General features: G+C 34.7%; 1 protein-coding gene across 1 annotated transcript in view; it reads left to right on the top strand.

Annotated features, from left to right (window-relative positions):
* Positions 1-21,846, top strand: part of LOC144966077 (MAU2 chromatid cohesion factor homolog) — a 32,538-nt gene extending 10,692 nt beyond the window's left edge. The window contains exons 6-18 of the mRNA XM_078902123.1: positions 505-660; positions 3,450-3,525; positions 4,786-4,859; positions 7,013-7,103; positions 8,031-8,134; positions 9,069-9,146; positions 9,936-10,001; positions 13,852-13,979; positions 14,837-14,914; positions 15,597-15,708; positions 18,376-18,466; positions 20,063-20,190; positions 20,722-21,846. Of these exons, the coding sequence (XP_078758249.1) occupies positions 505-660; positions 3,450-3,525; positions 4,786-4,859; positions 7,013-7,103; positions 8,031-8,134; positions 9,069-9,146; positions 9,936-10,001; positions 13,852-13,979; positions 14,837-14,914; positions 15,597-15,708; positions 18,376-18,466; positions 20,063-20,190; positions 20,722-20,784 (1,245 nt within the window). The 3' untranslated portion in view covers positions 20,785-21,846. The remainder of the gene's footprint in view (positions 1-504; positions 661-3,449; positions 3,526-4,785; positions 4,860-7,012; positions 7,104-8,030; positions 8,135-9,068; positions 9,147-9,935; positions 10,002-13,851; positions 13,980-14,836; positions 14,915-15,596; positions 15,709-18,375; positions 18,467-20,062; positions 20,191-20,721) is intronic.
* The last annotated feature ends 1,015 nt before the right edge of the window (positions 21,847-22,861 follow it).

Genomic DNA, 22,861 nt, shown 5'->3' with positions numbered 1-22,861 from the left:
GTACCTTGCTACATGCAGTGATGGATATTGTAAGAGTGTTAGTACAAAAAGTGGGGGTCAGAAATATATGCGACTCTCCACTTCCACAGACCTGCCAACCGGTACGATTTCGCGTATTTTATTACGATTTTTGGACCCAAATACGCGGATACGATTCCAAAGGATTTAGTATGATTTTTTTAAAGATATGTGATATGAATCTATCAAACAAGACATTTGATTGATGTCAGTAGGCAACACCCGCCCATGTTGTCCCAAGAGAGCAAATTGGGGTTAATAAACTTGCCCAAGGAAAAAAAAAGAAAGTGTCTGTAGCGGGGCTCAAACCTGGGATCCTCCAGGTCAAAGTGCAATGCCTTAGCCACCTCTCAACCCCCCCCCCCCCCCCCCCCATTATTTCCTAATAGTCAGGGCATATTCCTTAAGCAGAGGTTAGTTTGCAAACTTCTTGAGAAGAAAGCAAGAAATAATGGTTATAGTTTAAACCATTTGTCGTGTCTCCAGATTGGTCTAATTCACAAGAACATTCCAGTGGTGAATGAGAGCATGACCCAAGCAAGTCACTTGATTGAGACCTTTAATGGCAGTGCCTTGCACAAGGAATATCTGAAGGTCTTCTTCCTTGTTTTACAAGTCTGTCACTACCTTATTGCTGGCCAGGTAAATACAATACAAACGATTTCCAATGTCACTTTAAAATTGGACAGCCAATCACTGGGCTCTAAGTAACTTTTGTATCTGATTTCCAATATGACATTCATTTTATCTCTAATATCACTCAACTCTTTCACTCTACATCTTTGTTGTTGTCTTCTACATCTGTGTTGTTGTTTTCTACATCTGTGTTGTTCTCTTCTACATCGGTGTTGTTCTCTTCTACATCTGTGTTGTTGTTTTCTACATCTGTGTTGTTGTCTTCTACATCTGTGTTGTTGTCTTCTACATCTGTGTTGTTGTCTTCTACATCTGTGTTGTTGTCTTCTACATCTGTGTTGTTGTCTTCTACATCTGTGTTGTTGTCTTCTACATCTGTGTTGTTGTCTTCTACATCTGTGTTGTTGTTTTCTACATCTGTGTTGTTGTCTTCTACATCTGTGTTGTTGTCTTCTACATCTGTGTTGTTCTCTTCTACATCTGTGTTGTTGTCTTCTACATCTGTGTTGTTGTCTTCTACATCTGTGTTGTTGTCTTCTACATCTGTGTTGTTGTCTTCTACATCTGTGTTGTTGTCTTCTACATCTGTGTTGTTGTCTTCTACATCTGTGTTGTTGTCTTATACATCTGTGTTGTTGTCTTCTACGTCGGTGTTGTTGTCTTATACATCTGTGTTGTTGTCTTATACATCTGTGTTGTTGTCTTATACATCTGTGTTGTTCTCTCAACATAGAATACTTTTGGTACCTTTCAAAATTAAAAACAAACAAAAAAAAAAAAAAACTATACTGCGTTGCTTTATCCAAAAGAAAATGATCTTGTTCATAGTTTTATTCAACTACCGCTATCATGATTATATTTTAAAACAGTAGCTTTAATATCGTGTCATGGTGGACAGCTGTCCTGATAAAATCGGGACTGTCTCGATTTGGCAATAGGAGAAATAGCAATGTGAAATTGATTGTAAGCTTCAATTTAATTACATAAACAGATCAAATGAATGTTTCGGGTTTCCCCTTTATCAACAAAACAGGATGAATAAAACACTACAGATGAATGAGATAATGTGGTAGTGGCGTTGCCAATGCTTTATGTTTCGCGGGTGGTTGGATGGGAGCATCACCCTTGAATCATATACCTATGATGTTCGCATGGGTGTACGATCCGATAGTGATGTCGTTTCTTCTTCTCTTTACTAGCCTATCGTGCTTCTTTTGTTTGTGATTGTATTTTTGACAGGGGATATTTTTTTTCCTGTAAATCCTCTGCCTGTTTGTTCTTGGTTATTTATAATTTAGCTTATGATATCTTTAGGTTATGCTTTTGATTGACCTTTGTACTATTTTTGTTAGATTGCTTGTTTTTTTGTTTCAGCGGTCTCTCATATAACCTCAATTGTGTTGGAAGAGACCTAAAGCAACAAACAAACAAAACCTGAGATTTGTGTGTAAAAAAGTGAATTAAAAATTTAAAAAAATATAGATTAGATTTTATTGAATTAATTCTAATTCTTTATCATATCAAAATGAAATGCTTTTTGGGTTCGATTCAGCTTTTGACAAAAGAGTGAATTTTAAATTCAACTTTCTAATTGATTGGCAAGTTATGTAAAAACTTCCTTCCAGTTGACGGCTTAAAGAAGGATGAACAACTTTGAGTTTGTCGACATTGAATTGAGTGTGTGTTTTGGTTGCATTGCTTTCCATGATGTTTAAACCATTGTTGTTTTTCCTTTTAATAACATTTTTGGTGTTTCATATTTGGTGATAATTGACAAAATGCTAGTTGGGTGGAGTTCTCAACCTCCCATAATTGGCAGGAAGGTCTTTTACTGTTTCTTCTACACCCATCTGTTTTCCCACTTGCTTTCTGTCTTTGTCTTGGTCTTTTCATTGTAAATCATCTTCTGATTTGAAATATTTGTTGTTTTGAATGTAAGCATGTCGAGTCCTGTGTTTGTGTTAGGATAAGCCTTTTGGGTGATCTCAGGATAAGCCTTTTGGGTGATCTCAGGATAAGCCTTTTGGGTGATCTCAAACTGAGTACATTGATGATATGCTCTTAGAAACTACATCTGTTCCCTATTTGTACCATTCCTCTTTACCTTACTTTTCGTGTGTGCTATTAATTGTAATCTAGAATTGTTTACTATCCTTTTTACTGGTGCTGAAACGACCTAGATGTGTTGCAAAGTGCCGTAAAACTGTAAAAACAAAAACAAAAACAAAACAAATTACTATAGATAATTGGTGTTTTGACCTGGAGATGCCAATCCATTATGACCTTGACCTAAGACAGAGAAAGATTTCTGTATTCATTCTTGTCATGATTTGACATTTGTATTTCTGAAATAATGAATATCAGTGTTTCCTCTTTTCCACTTTTATACAGATTTCCGCATTTTTAATGATCCGTAAAAAATCAGCACTTGTCAAAAACCAAGAGAAATATCCACGGAAAATTTCAAGAAAAAAAAATTTGCTGAAAAAATCATAATTTTGATGTCAAAGTGGCTCCAAATGGCTATAATTGCATGTCAATGTTTTAAATGCTCCCCCGGACCCTCCTAGGTGGGGTTATAAAAAAAATCCTCCTTTTTGACAATTTCTTGGAGGAAGCACTGGAATTTGAAACTAGGCCTGACAAACCCCAGGACAGGCAGATTTTTTTTTCTTTCTTGTGTTTTTCTCTGTGCTTTGTCTGTTTGTCTGTCCCAGTTTCAGACAAATCTTTTCAGGTTTTTCATCAACTCCACAGTCTACTCTCTAATTTCTCACTTTTGTTTCCTCGATAAGGTGAAAAGTGTTAAGCCAATCCTAAAGAACCTTCAGCAAAGCATTCAGACCATCGCACATAACCATAACGATGACGGTGAGTTGTTAGGCATCAAACACATTGTGTGAGTTAGTTGTGGTTTTTGTTTTTTTTTAAATTCTGATTTTAAATGGTAAGAAAATACAGATTTCATGTTTGCAGCACATTCCAGATTTGTAAGGAGATCCTTTCGCTTAGCTCACCTGATTTTGAGATGGTCTTGCTCTTTTTGGTGTTTTTTATTTATTTATTTATTTATTTATTTATTTATTTATTTATTTATTTATTTATGAAATGTCTACATTTATTTATATTTAGTTATTACCAATTTATTAATCAATTAAAAATTATTTTTTTTTTTATGCAACAGCATGTAGGATAATACGCACACCCTTAGCCTTATATATTTACCATTCAAATGTGCGTTTACGATGGCAATATAAATAGGATTTATAATGCACAAAAATTTCCTTTTGGATGAATAAAGTACATGATCATTATTATCATTATCACTATAAAGGAATCAAGTGACATAAATCTGTTTGAAATACTTTTGTTTCTTTAGTATACCAGAAGCCACAACATAATACCAATTTAGGGATTGAATTGAAAAATATCAGGTGTGCTAAGAATACATTCATTTTCTTGGTAATATTGATGCAGTTGTCCTGGGTGGGGATCCTACCTCCCATGGTGGGCAAGGAGGTACATACGGTGTCTTCTATCCCCTTATATCTGTTATCCAACATGCTTTCTGTCTTTGTCTTGGAATGAGATTACTTGGTTTTTTTCCTGGCTCTCGTCGGAGTCCTGGCTGGGAGGGAAACAGTCAAATGCATAGTTATTGTTTTGGGAGATGATATTTTTTTCCTTGTAAATCATCTCTCTGTTATGTATTATTATATTTGTTATTTTTAATGTATAATGTTGGCATTTGAATGTATTCCTCTTTGTTGGATTTTGTGCTTGTGTCCGGATGAGACTTATAGGTGATCGCAAACTAAGTACATTGGTGGTATGCTCTTGGAATCTACATCTGATCCCTATTCATTCCCATTCCCCTTTTTCTTACTTTCTCTTGGGTGCTTTAATTGTAATTCTAAAACTTTTCACTATCCCATTTTATTCCTTTTTACTGGCGCTGATATAACCTAAATGTGTTGCAAGCGCCGTAAAACCCTAAAAAACAAAAACAAACAAACGATGCAGTTGTCAGAGTAAAGTATACGATCATTATTATTCCACTTTTGACAAGATTGTTTTGTTTTTTGTTTTTCTTTTCTTTTTGGTGATTTATTCTTATTTATTTGTCCACAGAACCTGTTGTTAATAATCCTGCCGAAATGTTTCAGTGGTTACCTAAAGAACACATGTGTATTTTGGTTTATTTGGTATGTTGTTTACTGGCACGTTTGAGCTTTTTTCTCAAGGAATGATTTATTGTAATATATGATTGGATCTAAGATACTTTTTAATGAACAGATTGAGAGAGATAAAGAGAGTTTTTAATCACTTGAATTAATGTTACCTCTTCCTCAAAGTGGTATTGATGCTATGCATCTAGTTAAGATACTCATAAAATCTGCCAGCCTGATATCACATATCATAGCAATGACTATCCCGCACAAATCTTTGGGCCTCTTTTTCGCTTACGAAGTGACCGAATTCGCGTCAAAATATGGGACGAAGCCGTTTCGTATATGCTATTTTAAAAAAATAATTATGACACTGTTTATCGATGAATATGACTGAAAGTTGGCACACAGTTAGAAAAAAGGTCATTTTAGATTAGGTCAAGCGACAAAACTCGTGCGATTACCAGAAGACCGTTAAAAATAGATTTTTATTCTTTGGAGTAAAATATTTCTAAAACTACCAGGCGTGGAGGTTTTGTCGCTGACAAGGTAATACATGAACATTTCTTCTTTTTGGTTGTAAAATTTCATATGAATATGACGAGTACTTTTCCCGTATTTTACAAAACACCATCCTAATTTGCTCTTCAAGTTTCAATCTTTTAATCTATTTATTACGCAAGATACAACCAAAGGTCGAAAAAAAATGCCGAAAAAGCGTCCCATATTTTCGCGTTTTTTTCTCCTTTGCAGGTCATCCAAATAAATGACACCTTTGAAACTGCATAACTTGTTTATTTATGAATGGATTTTCAAAATTCAAAAACATTTTTACTCAGTGGAGATAGGGCTTTGATTTTAGACAAACATTTTCCTCAAAAAGAGAAAAAAAACATTTTTCATAGACCTTGCTACATATCAACATACAAAACTATGTGTAACCTTAAATGTTTATTATACGATTGATAAAATGTTGTGAGTACTAATCATTATAATTGGTTGTCTAAAAACAAAAACAAAATACTGAGTGACATCAGTTTTTGTTCCATCTATTATTTTGGGTGATTCAGATGCTGATTTTTAATTTATAGTCCAAAATATGAAAACTGGATAGAATGCTCTTTTGAGGAGGATTAGTATAATTCTTTGGTGTGCAAAAAATCCCAAAAAATTGGATATTTTGAAATATTTTGATTTCTAATTTACTATTGGGCGTAAGTTTCAATCTGACAAGGACGGCCATTCATTGCACTGATGTGTGACTGGGTAGCTCAGCCAGTATCCTGTCTTGTTTTTTCACAAAAGCCAAGCAATGTTAAGCATAATCAGCAGCCAAATGGGCGACGATGATTGTGGAAAATTCTGGGTAAGGAGGCGCTTTAAACACATTACCCCACTAGACTCGGGTGTGAATGAGTACTTGTCTACATTCGGTGATGGATTTTGTAAGATTTTGTTGAAAAGGGACACCTAACAGGTGACTGATACTGTATGAAATGGAAATATGGTTCCATATGACCAGCTGGGGGAATAAATGAAGATTTGTGAAGTGCATTTAGTCTGGTTTATTAATGGAAATGCAATATCTGGGTGGGGTTCCTGACCTCCCATGGTGGGCAGGGAGGTACATACTGTGTCTTCTATCCCCCTATATCTATTTTCCAACATGCTTTCTGTCTTTGTCTTGGAATGAGATTACTTGGTTTTGTCCTGGCCCTGGCCGGAGTCCTAGCTGGGAGGGAAACAGTCAAATGCATAGTTATTGTTTTGGGAGATGATATTTTTTTCCTTGTAAATCATCTCTCTGTTATGTATTATTATATTTGTTATTTTCAATGTATAATGTAAGCATTTGAGTGTATTCCTCTTTGTTGGATTTTGTGCTTGTGTCCGGATGAGACTTATAGATGGTCTCAAACTAAGTACATTGGTGGTATGCTCTTGGAATTTACATCTGATCCCTATTTGTCCCCAGTTCCCCTATGTCTTACTTTTTCTTGGGTGCTTTAATTGTAATTCTAGAACTTTTTACTATCCCATTTTCTTCCTTTTTACTGGCGCTGATATAACCTAAATGTGTTGCAAGCCCTTAAAACCCTTAAAAACAAAAAACAAAAAAACGACATGCAATCTATATAAACGTTCATAGGTACTTGTCTAAACCTAATGATGATGTCTGTGCTATGCAGGTGACAGTGATGCATTCGATGCAGGCAGGTTACATGGACAAAGCACAGAAGTACACAGACAAAGCTCTCATGCAGATCGAGAAACTGAAATGTAAGCAATTCAATTGAAATGGTGACTTTTTCTTCAACATTTTAAATTATTATTAATGATGAATGAAGGACAAAATACTCCAAATTGTCAGTATTAATCTTGTCCCTACTATCCGTTGCAAACTTGTCACATTTGGTACAACGAAACCTGCATATTTTAACACAGGTTCATTACTTAGAATTTGGGAATGGGGAAAAATCTATTTTTTTCTCAGATAGATATGAATTTATTTTATTTTTTATTTTTTTGGAAAATCATGAAACGACTCTTATAGATATAATGTTTTTTTTTTTGGGTTTTTTTTGGAAAATCATGAAACGACTCTTATAGATTTAATTTTTTTTTTTTTTTTTTCGTATAAATTCAAACCATCTGAAAATCGGCTGGTTATTAAAGTTTTCTGCAATGGTCGTTGAACTTACCCTTTTAAAAAGTGAATTAACTCTTCTTTAGTTTGAAGATTTAGGAAATCACATTTTAGCCTATTTTTTGTAATTGCTATGAACGTTATAGTTCTACATCTTAAAAAATTAAAAAGTTATGATCTGTGACATCCTAAAAAAAATATAAACAGCAATTTTCAATAAGGTTGGGACAATAATAGAAATATTTCTATATTTGTTTAAGAAAAGTTGGACTGCCTTAGTTCTTTCATGTTTTGTTGCCTGTGGCTGGTGTGTGTGTGTGTGGTACTCTAGGAAAACTTGGTCAGGGTCACAGGATTGAAATTAAATTTTAAGATTCACAAGGTTTTCAAATTCCCCCCCCCCCCCCCCCAACCCCCCACTGACATCCCTTAAAAAAGAAGAAAGAGAAAATTTAATCAGGTTTATCCAAAGTGCCACACACGTACGTATACAATGACAAATAAAATACTTTGACCGAATTCGACTGCTTTTTGAAATGAAGGTTTGGATTTTATTCTAGGTGTGGACGTGAATCCCCTTCTGTCCTCGTTTCAACTGATGTTGTTGGAGCATATTATCATGTGTCGACTGATCATGGGCAACAAGTCTATAGCTATACAAGAGGTACACGTACAGAATAACTAGTAGAATGGTATATTAAACAAAAAAAGATATTAATTACAGAGCTACATACTATTCAGCATTTCCTGGGTCATCCTGTGGAGCTTAGTCAAATTCTGCTAATTCCAATTTGTGTGCATCCTTGACATAGTCACATGGTGAAAATTTTTGTTTTGCGTTTTTTTTGGGGTTTTTTTTTTTTTCCCTCTCCTTTATGAAAGCCCAATGTCTCCTGAGCATTTTAATCCTTATCTGAAGCAAATCGGATGATTTTTCATGAAGTTATGGTCATATGCAGGGGCCTGGGTATGTAACCCTAATTTTGAGAAAATCGCTTCCAAAGTTGACAAGAGTTGAAATTAAGTATAATAATTAAAATAAAATATTTAGGAGTATAATTCAATTAGAATATTTCATCAATATGTAGAAAAATATTTGATTTAACAAGTTTTGATGAGAACTCATTTTCCATAAAAATTGACCTCTTGACTAAAATTTTCACCATGCGACTGATTATCTCAAGGATACCGAAGTGTCTTAGAGGTCTGTGAGATGTACACAGATATTGAAGTTTGTCATATCTCCACTTTAATTATTTTCAAATAGTATGCAAGACCATTAATTACTTTAGAGTACCATTTTACATAAAATTGTACAATGGAGTAGTTTAAAATACGCCACTGATTGTAGAGCATCCCTCTCATGGCCAGGCGGAGCTGCCTCAACAGTCGGGTTGTGGGTTTGAATCCTCATCGTCGCAAAGTTTTTATTCTCTTTTGTCTTCTGGCACATTTCTACTCACTTCATTTCTTGTTACTGTCAACATGAATCTGTTCCATTCACTTTTCTGAATGATAAATGAAGTAGTCATGATGTGCCCGTCTTCAATGGAATGGAGTAGAGAGGTTTTTTTCACAATATCTATTTTGTTTTCCAGATATTTCAGGCCTGCCACGTGTGTCAGCAACAACCCAGATTGTTTACGACCCATGGAGCACAAGTTCACACACTAATTGTGAGTGGATTTTATTGATTTAGACACTTATTATGTACTTTTCATTTTCGTTGGGTTTTTTTTAAATTTTTTTTTTAATCTGTTAAATATGGTACTCTGTAGACATGTATTTAAAACGGTTCTGGTGGTATGACACTCACTTTTGGATAGGAAGGTCCTGGGTTCGAGCCTGGCCCGGTGCATTGTTAATGCCTCAGAGAAGGCTCTTTACTCGCATTCTCTCATCGTACCTGGCCGTTGACAGCGTTGTCTTTGTTGGTCAGGGACCCTTTGTAAAGCGCTTTGAGCATGTTTAGTGGATATAGCGCTATATAAAAGCTCAATTTTTTTTTAAATTATTTTTTTAAGTTTGGCGTCGGTGGTCCCAGGTTTGATGAGGGTCATCGACATCAATCAAAAGATATGGACGAGTTTTCTGGCCAAATTTTTTACGTTTCCTTCCAGAACTCAGCAGTTATCCGGTTAAAGACGAGTGGATAGAAATATTCAAATTGGAATTGTTTTAACATGTTTGGTCTTTCTTTCTTTTTTATTTATTTTTTTTTTTTAAACTCTTAATTTTGCTTGTTGTTGTTTAGTAGTAGTAAGGTAATTTCTTTAAAAAGTGATATGCCATTTAAATATTTTTTTTTTTCAATTTTAAGGATTTTTTTCTTTGCTTATTTTCATCTCAATGTTTACTGTATCAATATTTTAAAAATTTCTCTTGTATCATGAAATAGGAGCAATGGTGGGTGAGAGATCTGTGATTTATTGATGAATTAATAAGACATATGAACGTGATTTCAGGGTTTGTATGCAATGTCCATGAATTGTATGGAAGCTGCTGAAGCACAGTTCAAAACGGCACATAAGGTGAGACATCAACCACTTTTCTATTGAGATCAGTCAGTCATGTCATTCATAAATGTATTACCTGCCAACCCTTCCACTTTTGGCGGAATCATTTCCTATTTTCACTCTTCCTTTTTGTACTATTCTGGCATTGTGTCTCTAAAATTCTGATTTCCAAAAATGATGATAATGGTAAGATGACAAAAAAATTGGGGGTGGGGGGGGGGGGGGGTCAATGGCACTCTATTTGAACCAATTCCCCTTTGTCTTACTTTTTCTTGGGTGCTTTGATTGTAAATCTAGAATATTTTGACTTCCGTTTTCTTCTTTTTACTGATTCTTATATGACCTAAATACGTGGCAAACACCGTAAAACCCTTAAACAAACAAACAAACAAACAGACACCCGTATCCATTATCCCAATCCGTTTTCTTTTACGATGCAGCAGATGCTGACAATTGCAATTAATTCTGAATAAGATTTCTACACCCTAATTTAGGAGCTCACAATTTTAAAAAAAAATGTATTTCTAGTTCCAATATTCCAGAAGGTTGTGATTGATCTGATTGTCATGATTTTGACTTTGATTTTAAATATTGATGTTTGGTTCACCCCAGCGTATATCAATTAAAACAGGGGGAAAGGGGGGGGGGGGGGGGGGCATGTGGTCACATGGAAAATAAAGTGTTGGAAGGGATGGGCTTGTGTATCATTTTTATTATCGAATTATAATAATAATAATAATAATAATAAATGGCATTTATATAGCGCTTTACCCCGTTGTCACAGGCTCTAAGCGCTTTACAGTGATATAAAACAAAACATATTACAGTGAGACAAGTGTGAAGGAAACGTGATACGAATTCAATTTAACAACAACAAAATATGAAAATAATATTGCAACATTATGACGTAAAAAGATAAAACTTTAAGCGAGATTTGAACGTTGTCAACGAATCCGAGCATCTCACGTGTGACGGGAGAGAGTTCCAAAAATGGGGGCCGAAAATTAAAAAGACTGTTCACCTATTTTACGCAATGGCTTAGGTTTGACAAGGATTGATTGGTCACTGCTTGACCTCAAGTTTCTATTGGGGACATATATGTTTAGAAGGTCTTTAATATAGGAGGGACTGTTTGTGCTCAGGGATTTGTAGACAACAGTACAAATCTTATAGGCAACTCTTTTTTCAACAGGAAGCCAATGTAACTCACGGAGAAGAAGAGTTGCTGACTGGTTTTTTTGTTATTGCGTACAATGAGCCTGGCTGCGTTATTTTGAGCAACCTGAAGTTTGCTAATTTTGTCTTTAGCCAAATTCGCCCAAAGGGAGTTACAATAGTCCAATTTAGATAAAACCATGGAATTAACTAAAAGTTCTGTTATATGCTTCGGTATTAGATTACGAATTTTGCTTATTTTTTTCATTTCTATGTACATAGATTGTATGGTGTTATTCACGTGGCTATTCATGGAAAGATCTTTATCAATGATGACGCCAAGGTTTTTTGCTTTATTTGAAAATTCTATTGTGCTATTTCCGAGAGTAATAGGTGATTTATTTGCCTGATTAAGGATACTCGGCCTTCCACACATTAAAATCTCAGTTTTACTATCATTTAATCTTAACTTATTGTGGTACATCCAAGATTTAATCTCATTAAAACAGCTCGTAATTCGTTGTATTAAGAACTGTAAATTACTAAGGGGTGCTGAATCATATATTTGCGTATCATCTGCATAAAAATGATAACTCAGATTGAATCTGGATATCACACTAGAAAGGGGCTGCATATATACAGTAAAAAGGACAGGGCCAAGAACAGAGCCTTGTGGCACTCCAAAATTTAGTAAAACTTGTTCTGACTGAACACCATTCACCACGACAGTCTGCCATCGATCCTGTAAATATGATGTAAACCATTTAAGGGCAATTCCTTTTATGCCGAACGTATTTTCTAGTCTTCTTAACAAAATGTCATGGTCAATGGTGTCAAAGGCAACTGAAAGATCTAAAAGGCATAATACATTGATATTGTTAGCATCAGCATTACATCACAAGTCATTAAAGATTTTAAGAAGCGCCGTTTCAGTACTGTGTTGATGTTTGTAGGCTGACTGAAAGGGTTGTTCCAAACTGTTGTTCTTGAGATGAGATGTTAATTGCGTAAGAACTACCTTCTCCAAAAGTTTTGACAAAAAAGGTAAATTTGATACAGGACGATAATTGTTTAATATATTGTGGTCCAGTGATGGTTTCTTCAGAAGTGGTTTGACGAGGGCACTTTTAAAGCACGATGGAACTTCGCCAGTCAGTATGGATGTATTTATGATTGATGTAATGGATGGTAATAATGTATCGATGGAGCTGGCCAAAAGCTGTGCTGGTAGGGGATCAAGGTCGCAGGATTTAATGGGGGCTTTTTTTATCAACTCGTTTATGAAACTAGGTGAAACTGGTTGGAACTTGTCTAAAGGGGTACCACAGAATGTATTTGTATCTATAAATGGTTCATGCCGATCTAGTTCTGAACGAATGTTATTGATTTTGTCTTTAAAAAAGTTGACAAATGTGTTTGGCAAGTCTCTTTGATTGGTTGTAGATGGTAATGAAGTGCATCTTTCACGTCCAAGTAGATCATTGCAGATGTTAAATAATTGTTTACAAGATTTAGAAGTTTCGAATTTTGAAAGAAAATACGTGGTCTTTGCCTTTTTTATTGTTGTCTTCCAGGCACGAAATGCGTTCTTGAATATTTCACGATGAATCGTAAGGCCTGATGTTTTCAGCAGTCTTTCTGCTCTCCGACACTTCGTTTTAGCTTCTTTAACGCCCGACGTATACCACGGAGCATACTTGCGGTTGGTGACGGTCCTTGTTTGGAATGGCGCATGTTTGTCAAGCGTTTCGATGAGACAACTATTCCACTGGTCTGGAGAAATCATTGAATTTTTAGTTAGTTTTGTTTCTAAATCGCCTCTGAAATTGTCCAAATTAATGCCTTTAATGTTTCTGGTTGATGTGGTGGTGGTTTCTTGGCATGGTTTTGAAACGTCAAGATTGAAAGAAATGAGGGAGTGGTCCGAAAAGGGGAGATAATCGACGGTGGCGTTGGTTTTTTGGAACTCTGAATTTTCTACAATTACCCAATCTAAAATATGACCAGCAGAGTGGGTTGGCGTTGTTACGATCTGGCACATGTTGTTCTCCGATAATGACTCGTGCAATTTAGCGGTGTCTGTGACGTTGTCGAAGTGAAAATTAAAGTCGCCGAGTATAATTGAATGGCCAGGACGCGTGTGTTGCAAAGTTAGCATCTCGTTGATTTCCTTCCTAACATCAGGTAATTTTATTTTTTATAAATTTTATTCTTATCTGTAGTTTTAGAAATGATTGGTTTCTATGGTTCTTTTTGTTTTGTTTTGTTTTTATATTATATATTTGTCATCGAAGGGGGAATGGGGAGGGAATTGCTTCCTGCCTTTTGTTGACTTGTCATTGAGAAATCAAAATTTTCAGCTGTTCTCTAATTGAGCTTTTATATAGCGCAATATCCACTAAATTTGCTCAAAGCGTTTTACAAGGGGTCCCTGACCAGCAGCAATACGTAAAATATAGGCGAAACTACAATTTTTTCCGGACAGAGACAATGCTGTTAACGACCAGGTACTCATTTTACACCTTAGTACGGTGAGAGAATGTGAGTGAAGAGCTTTTTCCAAGGACTCAACTATGTGCCGAGCAAGGCTCGTACTCAGGACATTCCGATCCAAAAGCGAGTGTCATACCACTTGACCACATAGCCACACAGCTGTTAAGGTAGATTCGTGATATTGCTATGAAATCAAATACGTTCCTTTATTTTTCAGATGGATGGGGGATCAGATTTGATCAACTTTGTCAACCTCAACCTGGCAATAGTTTATTTACGCACCAACCGGCACTCTGAACTACTCAATTTATTGGAATCTATCAACCCTGAAACCATTCAAACATCGTAAGTTTACCGACTGTTTGGGAATTTTGAAATTGATGTCAACAGGAATCACTCAGGTCCTCCAACTTTTGTCAAAATTCAGACTCATCCTTATTGGTGAACAACTGACTAATTTTAAATGTGGCACCCCACTGTCCATCCATTGGCTCTATGGAGCATTGTCAATATGTGCAAGTTGAAGAATTCCTGTGCTTTGTGCTATTTTTAGGCTACTACAAAAGTTTGACTCATCATTTTCATGACAATGACATATTGTGATTAACGATAATGAAGCAGCAGTCGTACAACGTCAAAGTGACAGCTTTTGTGTCCATTTTTATGGTCGGCTTTGATTGTCGGATTCACCACTGACTTTTCCTTTGAAATCTTGGATTTCGTTTGCCTCAAATTTAAATTGCCAGAACATTTAAATGTAGATGTTGCTGCTCGAAGCTCCAAGAAATAAATAACAATGTGAAATTGAATGTAAGCTTCAATTTAATATACGAAAACTGATAAAATGGATGTTTCAGGTTTTCCCTTTATCAACAAAACAGGATCAATGAAACACTACAGACGAATGAGATAATGTGGTAGTGGCGTTGCTAAGATGTTTAAAACCAATGATCTTAACAATGCCACTACCACATCATCTCATTTATTTGTAGTGTTTCATTCATCCTGTTTTGTTGATAAAGGGAAAACACGAAACATCCATTTTATCTGTTTTCGTATATTAAATTGAAGCTTACATTCAGTTACACATTGTTATTCAGAACATTTAAACGATAGTCAGAATTATCTTGTAGACTTGCATCGACTGACGACATCACTCATGGCAACATTCAGACATTGTATTTTATTGATTTTGATTTCAGGTCTCACACTTTGAAGGCTGCTGCGTTTTATGTCAAAGGCTTACAGTCGTTTTTTCAAGCAAATTTCTCTGATGCCAAGTAAGTGTCCATTACATTTTTGGTTCATTTTCATAACGTTCAGATTAAAGTCTTAGGAAAGTCTTTGGACTGCGTCATACATGCCGAATCTTACGAATTTTTCGTAATTTTACGAATTTTAGACATATTTCATGGTCAAATACGAAATGTTATGGAAAATTATGAATTTTTAATTCTTAATAATGCCTAAATGATAATAAAAATAATACTGATAAGAAGAAGAAAACAACAACAACTACTACTACTGCTACTACTACTACTACTACTACTACTACTACTACTACTACTACTACTACTATTATTATTACTATTATTACTACTACTACTACTACTACTACTACTACTACTATAATAATGATAATAATTGTGGTTGTTCATACACAATTTCAGAAATTACGGACTTCCTTGTCAAATTACTAAAAATTGACATTAAAATTACTAAATTTGAAGTTTTCAATTTGGCAAGTCTGCTGTTAACTTTTTACATTGAGTGAAAAAAATGTTTATTTGTGTGTGTGTGTGTGTGTGTGTGTTAAAGCAATAGTTTTATGCATGCAAATGACATTTGTTTACCACTAGAATGTAGCTGAGAAAGTCAACTAATATTTTTTCTTAATGAATTTGGAATGCTTATGTTTTTTTGAGGTTTTTATTTTGGTGGTTTTTTTTTTTTTTTTTTCAGGCGATGTTTAAGAGAGACGTTGAAAATGGCAAATGCAGAAGATTTGAACAGGTTGACGTCTTGCTCCCTAGTTCTTCTTGGTCATATATTTTTGTCCCTGGGAAATGCACAGGTATGATTGATATTTTGATGTAGATTTATTATGTGGTTTTTTAAATTCCTTATTTATTTATTTATTTTAGAAAAAAATTATTTATGCATTATTATTATTATTTTTATTTTTATTATTATTATTATTTTTATTTTTATTATTATTATTATTATTATTATTATTATTATTATTATTATTATTATTATTATTATTATTATTATTATTATTATTATTATTATTTATGACTATTTATTTATATTTTTGCGTGTGACTTTTTGGTCTTGTCCTATGACTCTTGGCTTTAGACCTGAAGGTTCCTGGTTCAAGTCCTGATGGCAGCAGCTCAAAGTTGAGTCCTAAGAAAGGGCGTTATATTGAAATTTTGGTCTCTGGTGTCCTTCATCATGTTTTGTTGACAAAGGGACAACCCGAAACTTTCATTTCAACTGTCTTCATGATTTCAATGAAAGCTTCTAAAGCCTTTCATTATTGCTATTTATTTCTTCAAGCGTCAACATTTGTAGATATTCCTAGTTGGAGAAATGCACGAAGAAGTCTTTCATTGAAACAAATAACAATGTGAAATTGAATGTAAGCTTCAATTTAATATACGAAAACAGATAAAATGGATGTTTTGGGTTTTCCCTTTATCGACAAAACAGGATGAATGAAACACTACAGATGAATGAGATGTGGCGGTGGTGTTGTTAAGATGAATATCTTAAAAATTTGATTTTTAAAACTTTTGTTGTTTATTCATCTTAACAACGCATGCCACTATCACATTATCTCATTCGTCTGTAGTATTTGATCCATCCTGCTTTATCAGACCTGCCAACCAGTACGATTAATCCTATTTTAGTACGATTTTTGGACCCGAATACGTTGATACGATTTTTTAAAAGATGCGTGATGTGAATGATATTGATGATGCATTGATACTGTCTACACACGTGTCTTACACCAACTGTTGACTGTGTTTCTGAATGAATGATGCATCACATTTAATACTATAGTTATCATTTCAGTTGCTTATATGATGCCGGTTTTCACCAATATTTTTCTCATACATTTTTAAGGATTTGCATAGAATTATGCATAGAAGCTTGTTTTATACTTTAAATAGTCTCAGACCACATTTAAACTTTTGCCACATATTAAATAGAAAATTCTAAGTGAAAATTTAATTGAACCGACATCTTTGACTTTGAAAACTTCAATTAAAAACTGTATTGCTAATTAACTTAAACATAAATGGGTTATTTCCCTTTATAATAATTAAAATTACTCTATTTTGATTTATAAAATTTATAATGATCTTTTTTTCCTTAATTATTTTGTACGAGTCTTGAATTACAAAGTGGGCAGCTTTAGGCACAGTATTTGGTTCAAAATGAATTCTCCATAACCGTTTTAGAAGTATTAAGCTTGTCTTTGCATATTACATACTTAGGAATTTCCCATCATTTGACCAAAGTAATAGTATTAGTGGGATATAGTAGGAAAAGTAGTAGTAGTAGTAGTTAGTAGTAGGATGAGGAGGAGGAGGAGTGAATGCTCAAAAAAAAAAAGAGAGAGAGAGATGGATCATTAGATAACATATATGGAAAATATCTTGCCACTGTTGCAAAATGTCATGTATTGAATTGAAGACCACGCTCCCAAATATTATATCTCAAAACTTACTCATAACTGATTTACTGGCTAGCAGATATCACCATCACAAGTTCATTTGGTACATCAGCATCATCCCCACATCATCATCTTTTACCACCACCATCATGGCATCACCACTTGTACAACCGCCATCACAGCATTGTCACTGCCACAACAACCACCACATCACTTCTATCACATGTTTGGGGCCTTTTGGTCATTTCTTTGAGTGTTTCGAAAGCAATTTCCTTAGATGTTGCAATTTCTAAGCCTTATACTAATTTAAAATGGTCATTGAGTTTTAGTTTCTTGATAAATCGATAATTTTGTAATCACTAGAGATTGCTTGAATGATGAAGATCAGAGTTTATTTTGATTTGGGTTTGGTGTTAGCTTTTATATAAATTTGTGTATAGTGCGCACTTTTTTTCCACTCACGCGGACAAAATACACTTTTTTGCTAAAAAATACACTTTTTAGGGTCATAGAATACACTTTTCATCCTGGGAAGGTTGGCAGGTCTGCTTTATTGATAAAGGGGAAACCCGAAATGTCCATTTTATCTGTTTTCATATATTAGATTAAAGCTTACATTCAATTTCACATTGCTATTTATTTCTTCGAGCTTCGAGCAGCAACATTTACATTAATAGAAACAGAGAATAAAGCAAGTTTATTTCTATCGAATAGTAGTATTAACTTGGTTTCTTTCTCGTCTACTACTCTTCAACAGTCATAACGTCACTTCCTTCCTAATGACGCATGGTAACTTAGTAACACTGGCTCTAAACTATCGGGACAATGGCGGCCGCCGTATGAAAAGCGCATCCAGAGGAAAAAAACCCATAAATTTGATCATGTTTTGACTTTTACACATTCTGATCACAAGGCTTATGAAAAGTTCTAGCCAGCATGAAGAATAAAAAGTAATGATTTTCTTTGTTTAGAACCAAGATGGCCGCTGTTGCTGGGTGGCGTGACATCAGACTACTGAATCCAATTGTGAATTTGTTTTGATTTCTCTCCTTGCAGGAGGCCATGAATCTCGTGACGCCTGCAATGCAGCTGGCTGGGAAAATTCCAGATGTTCATGTTCAGTTATGGGCATCTTCCTTATTGAAAGGTAAAGTTTTGAGTGTATTCCTCTTAGTGGGGACCTGTGCTTGTGTCTGGATGAGACTTTTAGGTGATCTCAAACTAAGTACTTTGACAGTGTGCTCTTGGAATCTACATCTGTTTCCTATTCGAACTAATTCCCCTCTGTCTTACCTTTTCTTGGGTGCTTCAATTGTAATTCTAGAACTTTTTACTGTCTCATTTTCATCCTTTTTACTGGCGCTGATATGACCTTAATGTGTTGCAAGCGCCGTAAAAACCCTTTTAAAAAAAACAAACCATATGAAACTTTGAATGGCTTCCCACTAGGCACAGGGATAGATTATTGCTTTGAAAAAAAAGTATTTTTATTACTTTTAAAGCCTGAATCTAGAGCAAGAAATTCAAATTTGACCCCCAAATAATCCAGATTCTTATTTTTCATTTTTAAGGACTCTGCTAGGCTATGAGTAGCTTCATTTTCTTTTCTTTTTTTTTTTTCTTCTTTTTCACATGTTTTTTTTTATTTTTTGCATCTTAAAGCAAAGGTTTCAAGTAGTGCTATTTGCTGACCATTAAATAATAGCCAAAGAACTTTTTTTTTCTGTTTTGTTTTTTGTTTTCGACTGCTTGTATAACTGACAGTATTTTGTATTTTTTTAAATTGAACATTTGATGCACCCGATTCTGTTCCTTAGACTACTGAGTGTTTTGTGGGTTTTTTTTTGTTTCAATTCTTTTTTTAATAGGTCCACTCCATCTATATTTTTCTATAGTTTGGGTTGGCAGGCATGCTCTAATCTGACATATTTTACTATTTACTATTTTTTACAATATATGTCAATGCTTTCTTGGTGAAACCATTCAATTCATGTCTGTAGATATGGAGATTGAGAGAAGAGTTAAGTTTTTGTCATTATTACAAGATAAAGAATAAGAGTGTCATGAGTTAACATAAATTCAGTCTTGTTATTACGTGGTTAAAAGATATTTTATGAAGACATGTGTTACTGTGTACTCTGGTGTGTGAAAAGATATTTTATGAAGACATGTGTTACCGTGTACTCTGGTGTGTGAAAAGATACTTTATGAAGACATGTGTTGCTGTGTACTCTGGTGTGTGTCATTTATAATCTATTAAAAAAAAAACATGAGCTTTTATAAAGTGCAATTTCCACTGAACGTACTCAAAGCGCTGACAAATGGTTCCTGACTAACAGCACATGTAACATGTAGAACAAGACATGATGCCTGTTTAGGCAATATTACAATTTTTTTTTCTGACGACAACGCTGTTAACGGCCAGGTACTTATTCTACACCTGAGGATGAAATAATGTGAGTAAAGTGACTGTTCCTAGAACTCACCTATGTGCTGAGTGAGGCTGTAACTCAGGAACTTCCGATCCGAAATCGAGTGTCATACCACAAGACAACATAGCCGCACATATATACATTTTTTTATTTCCCTGTCTTCTCTTCCTCAGACCTATACCATCAATGTGGAGATACGCACATATATACATTTTTTTATTTCCCTGTCTTCTCTTCCTCAGATCTATACCATCAATGTGGAGATACGCACATATATACATTTTTTTATTTCCCTGTCTTCTCTTCCTCAGACCTATACCATCAATGTGGAGATACGGCCAATGAAGCCGAGGGGTATCGTCTCCACGCCAGTTTCTCACAAGCCCTTCTCAAGGATCATTTCCAGTCTTCCCAAATGTCAGAACATGGAATCATACAGGTAAGGCCGTGGTTTCATCTATCATACAATCCCATTACCCTCATTTCTATACTGTCTGGATGGTTCCTTCCACCTGTGTGACCCTACGGTTTAAAACCAGGTGAATCAGAGCTGTCAACCCCCCTTCCCCCTCCCCCCCTTTTTTTTCTTTTTTTAAGGGATTAAAAAGGCCTGACCAAATTTTTTGGGAACTCCCTCTTTTTTATTATTTTGATATTTAAGTTATTTTTGCACATATTTTAAGGCTAAAAGTTTAAAAATGATCTGGATGACTTATACTTATTCAATTTTAGTACAATTCTTAATGTCTTCTTATTATAATGATCAACATAAATACAAATAGTGTAAGTGCTCATATTTCTATTTCTTGAACTTGGCATATAATTGTTTTATTTAAAATACAATTATGGAAATGTGAAAAATAAGGGTCCGTTTTGCTTTAGGCAACGGCCTGTAATTCTCTTCATTTCTATGGGTGGATTCCCCCCCCCCCCTCCTCATGAGTGAATTGTTTTCTTTTTGTCTTTCCAGTGGACAGACGGTCAGTGCCCGTTACACCTCGGCAGTTCTTCTTCCACCAGTGGCATGTTGTGATCAGGCCACACCCTCCCAACCAACTATATGTCGTCTGCTATACAAGAGTTACAAATGATTCAACACAAAGTTTAAGCAGTCACTGACGAGTACTTGTAGCTGTAGAAACTCCGTAGATATCAGGTGTTGACAATCCAACTGAATGTTTGTGGAAACCTTGTCAGTCCAGAAAGCAAACCTCAACAAGTTGTAAATAGTGTTTGGTTCTAACCCAAAATGGTGTCAAGCTTGTCAAGGTTAGAATGCACATGGCGTTTTTCTAAAAGTATTATTAGTATTAGTCAATGAAGGGTTGAAATAGTTAAAATCTAGTAAAGTTGGATATGGTAGTCAGGGACTCTGTCACTCCATATATCTACAGTAGTTGATGACTGTGTCAATGAATTGGCAAGACTTGAAAGAGCTACTTCTGCTATTGTTATTGGTGCCAATATCAATAAATAGGCAAGTCTTTTAGAAACAAATTCTGCTATTGTTATTGGTGCCAATATCAATAAATAGGCAAGTCTTTTAGAAACAAATTCTGCTATTGTTATTGGTGCCAATATCAATAGATAGGCAAGTCTTTTAGAAACAAATTCTGCTATTGTTATTGGTGCCAATATCAATAAATAGGCAAGTCTTTTAGAAACAAATTCTGCTATTGTTATTGGTGCCAATATCAATAAATAGGCAAGTCTTTTAGAAACAAATTCTGCTATTGTTATTGGTGCCAATATCAATAAATAGGCAAGTCTTTTAGAGACAAATTCTGCTATTGTTATTGGTGCCAATATCAATAAATAGGCAAGTCTTTTAGAAACAAATTCTGCTATTGTTATTGGTGCCAATGTCAATAAATGGGCAAGTCTTTTAGAAACAAATTCTGCTATTGTTATTGGTGCCAATGTCAATAAATGGGCAAGTCTTTTAGAAACAAATTCTGCTATTGTTATTGGTGCCAATGTCAATAAATAGGCAAGTCTTTTAGAAACAAATTCTGCTATTGTTTTTGGTGCCAATGTCAATAAATAGGCAAGTCTTTTAGTAACAAATTCTGCTATTGTTTTTGGTGCCAATGTCTGTTATTGGATCATTTGTCAGTATTCAAGACATGAAAATTGATGAAAACTCGAACGCGGTTTGTCAAAAATAATTTTATACATTTGTCATCATTTCTCAACAGAGATTTAAATAAAACAGCCAAACTAAAAAACTTATTAAGAGAGAGAGAGAAAATAAATGTACCTAGTATAACTAATTAACACACACACACACTCAAACATCAAGAAACCAGGTCTGAGGCCCTCAATCCCAGTCTGTTGTGATTTATCTCCATTTGAAATTTAAATTGAAGTTCAGATTGGGAAAAGTTCGTCTGCATTTATTGAGGAGAAATAGTGTCTTTAACTATGGAAATGTGAGATGTCGTAAGTTGTATGATATGATGTATGGATTCAGGTTGTTAGTTATATTAAACCTGATCTAACCTTTTTTTTTATCAGTTTCAACTCATCCAATTTTTAAGATTACATTGCATTTTGGGATTGGTTTTGTTTGGAATAAAGTGTTGATATTGTGGACACGATATTTTCAGTCAGAAGAGTCATTGCCGATACAAGAAAAACAATTAATTATCTAATAACGGAACCGATACTTTATGAAACCAATTCTTGATGTTCTTTCATGTGCCAGGGTGAATATTCAACTATTTAAATAAGAGAAAAGGAATTATCCAAAGTACTTCAATTTTCAGTAGCAAAAAAAATTAGGTTGATAAATGCTGAAGTTCATGTTACCCTGGTCATAGGACTGGGGGGGGGGGGGGGGTTTAAATTTTTTTTCTAGTATCTGTAATCAAGTTTTTCATATTTGGTCCAGCATGTCCTATTATCCATCATAATCAACATTATCATCGTCATCATCATCCAAAATATCATCATCTTCCTCCGTATCGTGAATATCCTAAAACCAACCACTAGCCCTACTACACAACTACCATTGTCGCCATCATCAAAGCTTTTGTCTTTACTGCCATTGGCCATACTCTTTTTTAAAAACGCATTAATTTTTTTTTGGCCAGAAAACTAGTCCTTCA

This window comes from Berghia stephanieae, chromosome 2 (genome assembly GCF_034508935.2).
Source record: "Berghia stephanieae isolate SIO BIC M18660-M18661 chromosome 2, UCSD_Bste_1.3, whole genome shotgun sequence".
Lineage (NCBI taxonomy): Eukaryota > Metazoa > Mollusca > Gastropoda > Nudibranchia > Aeolidiidae > Berghia > Berghia stephanieae.
This window is presented reverse-complemented; position numbering and strand designations above follow the sequence as displayed.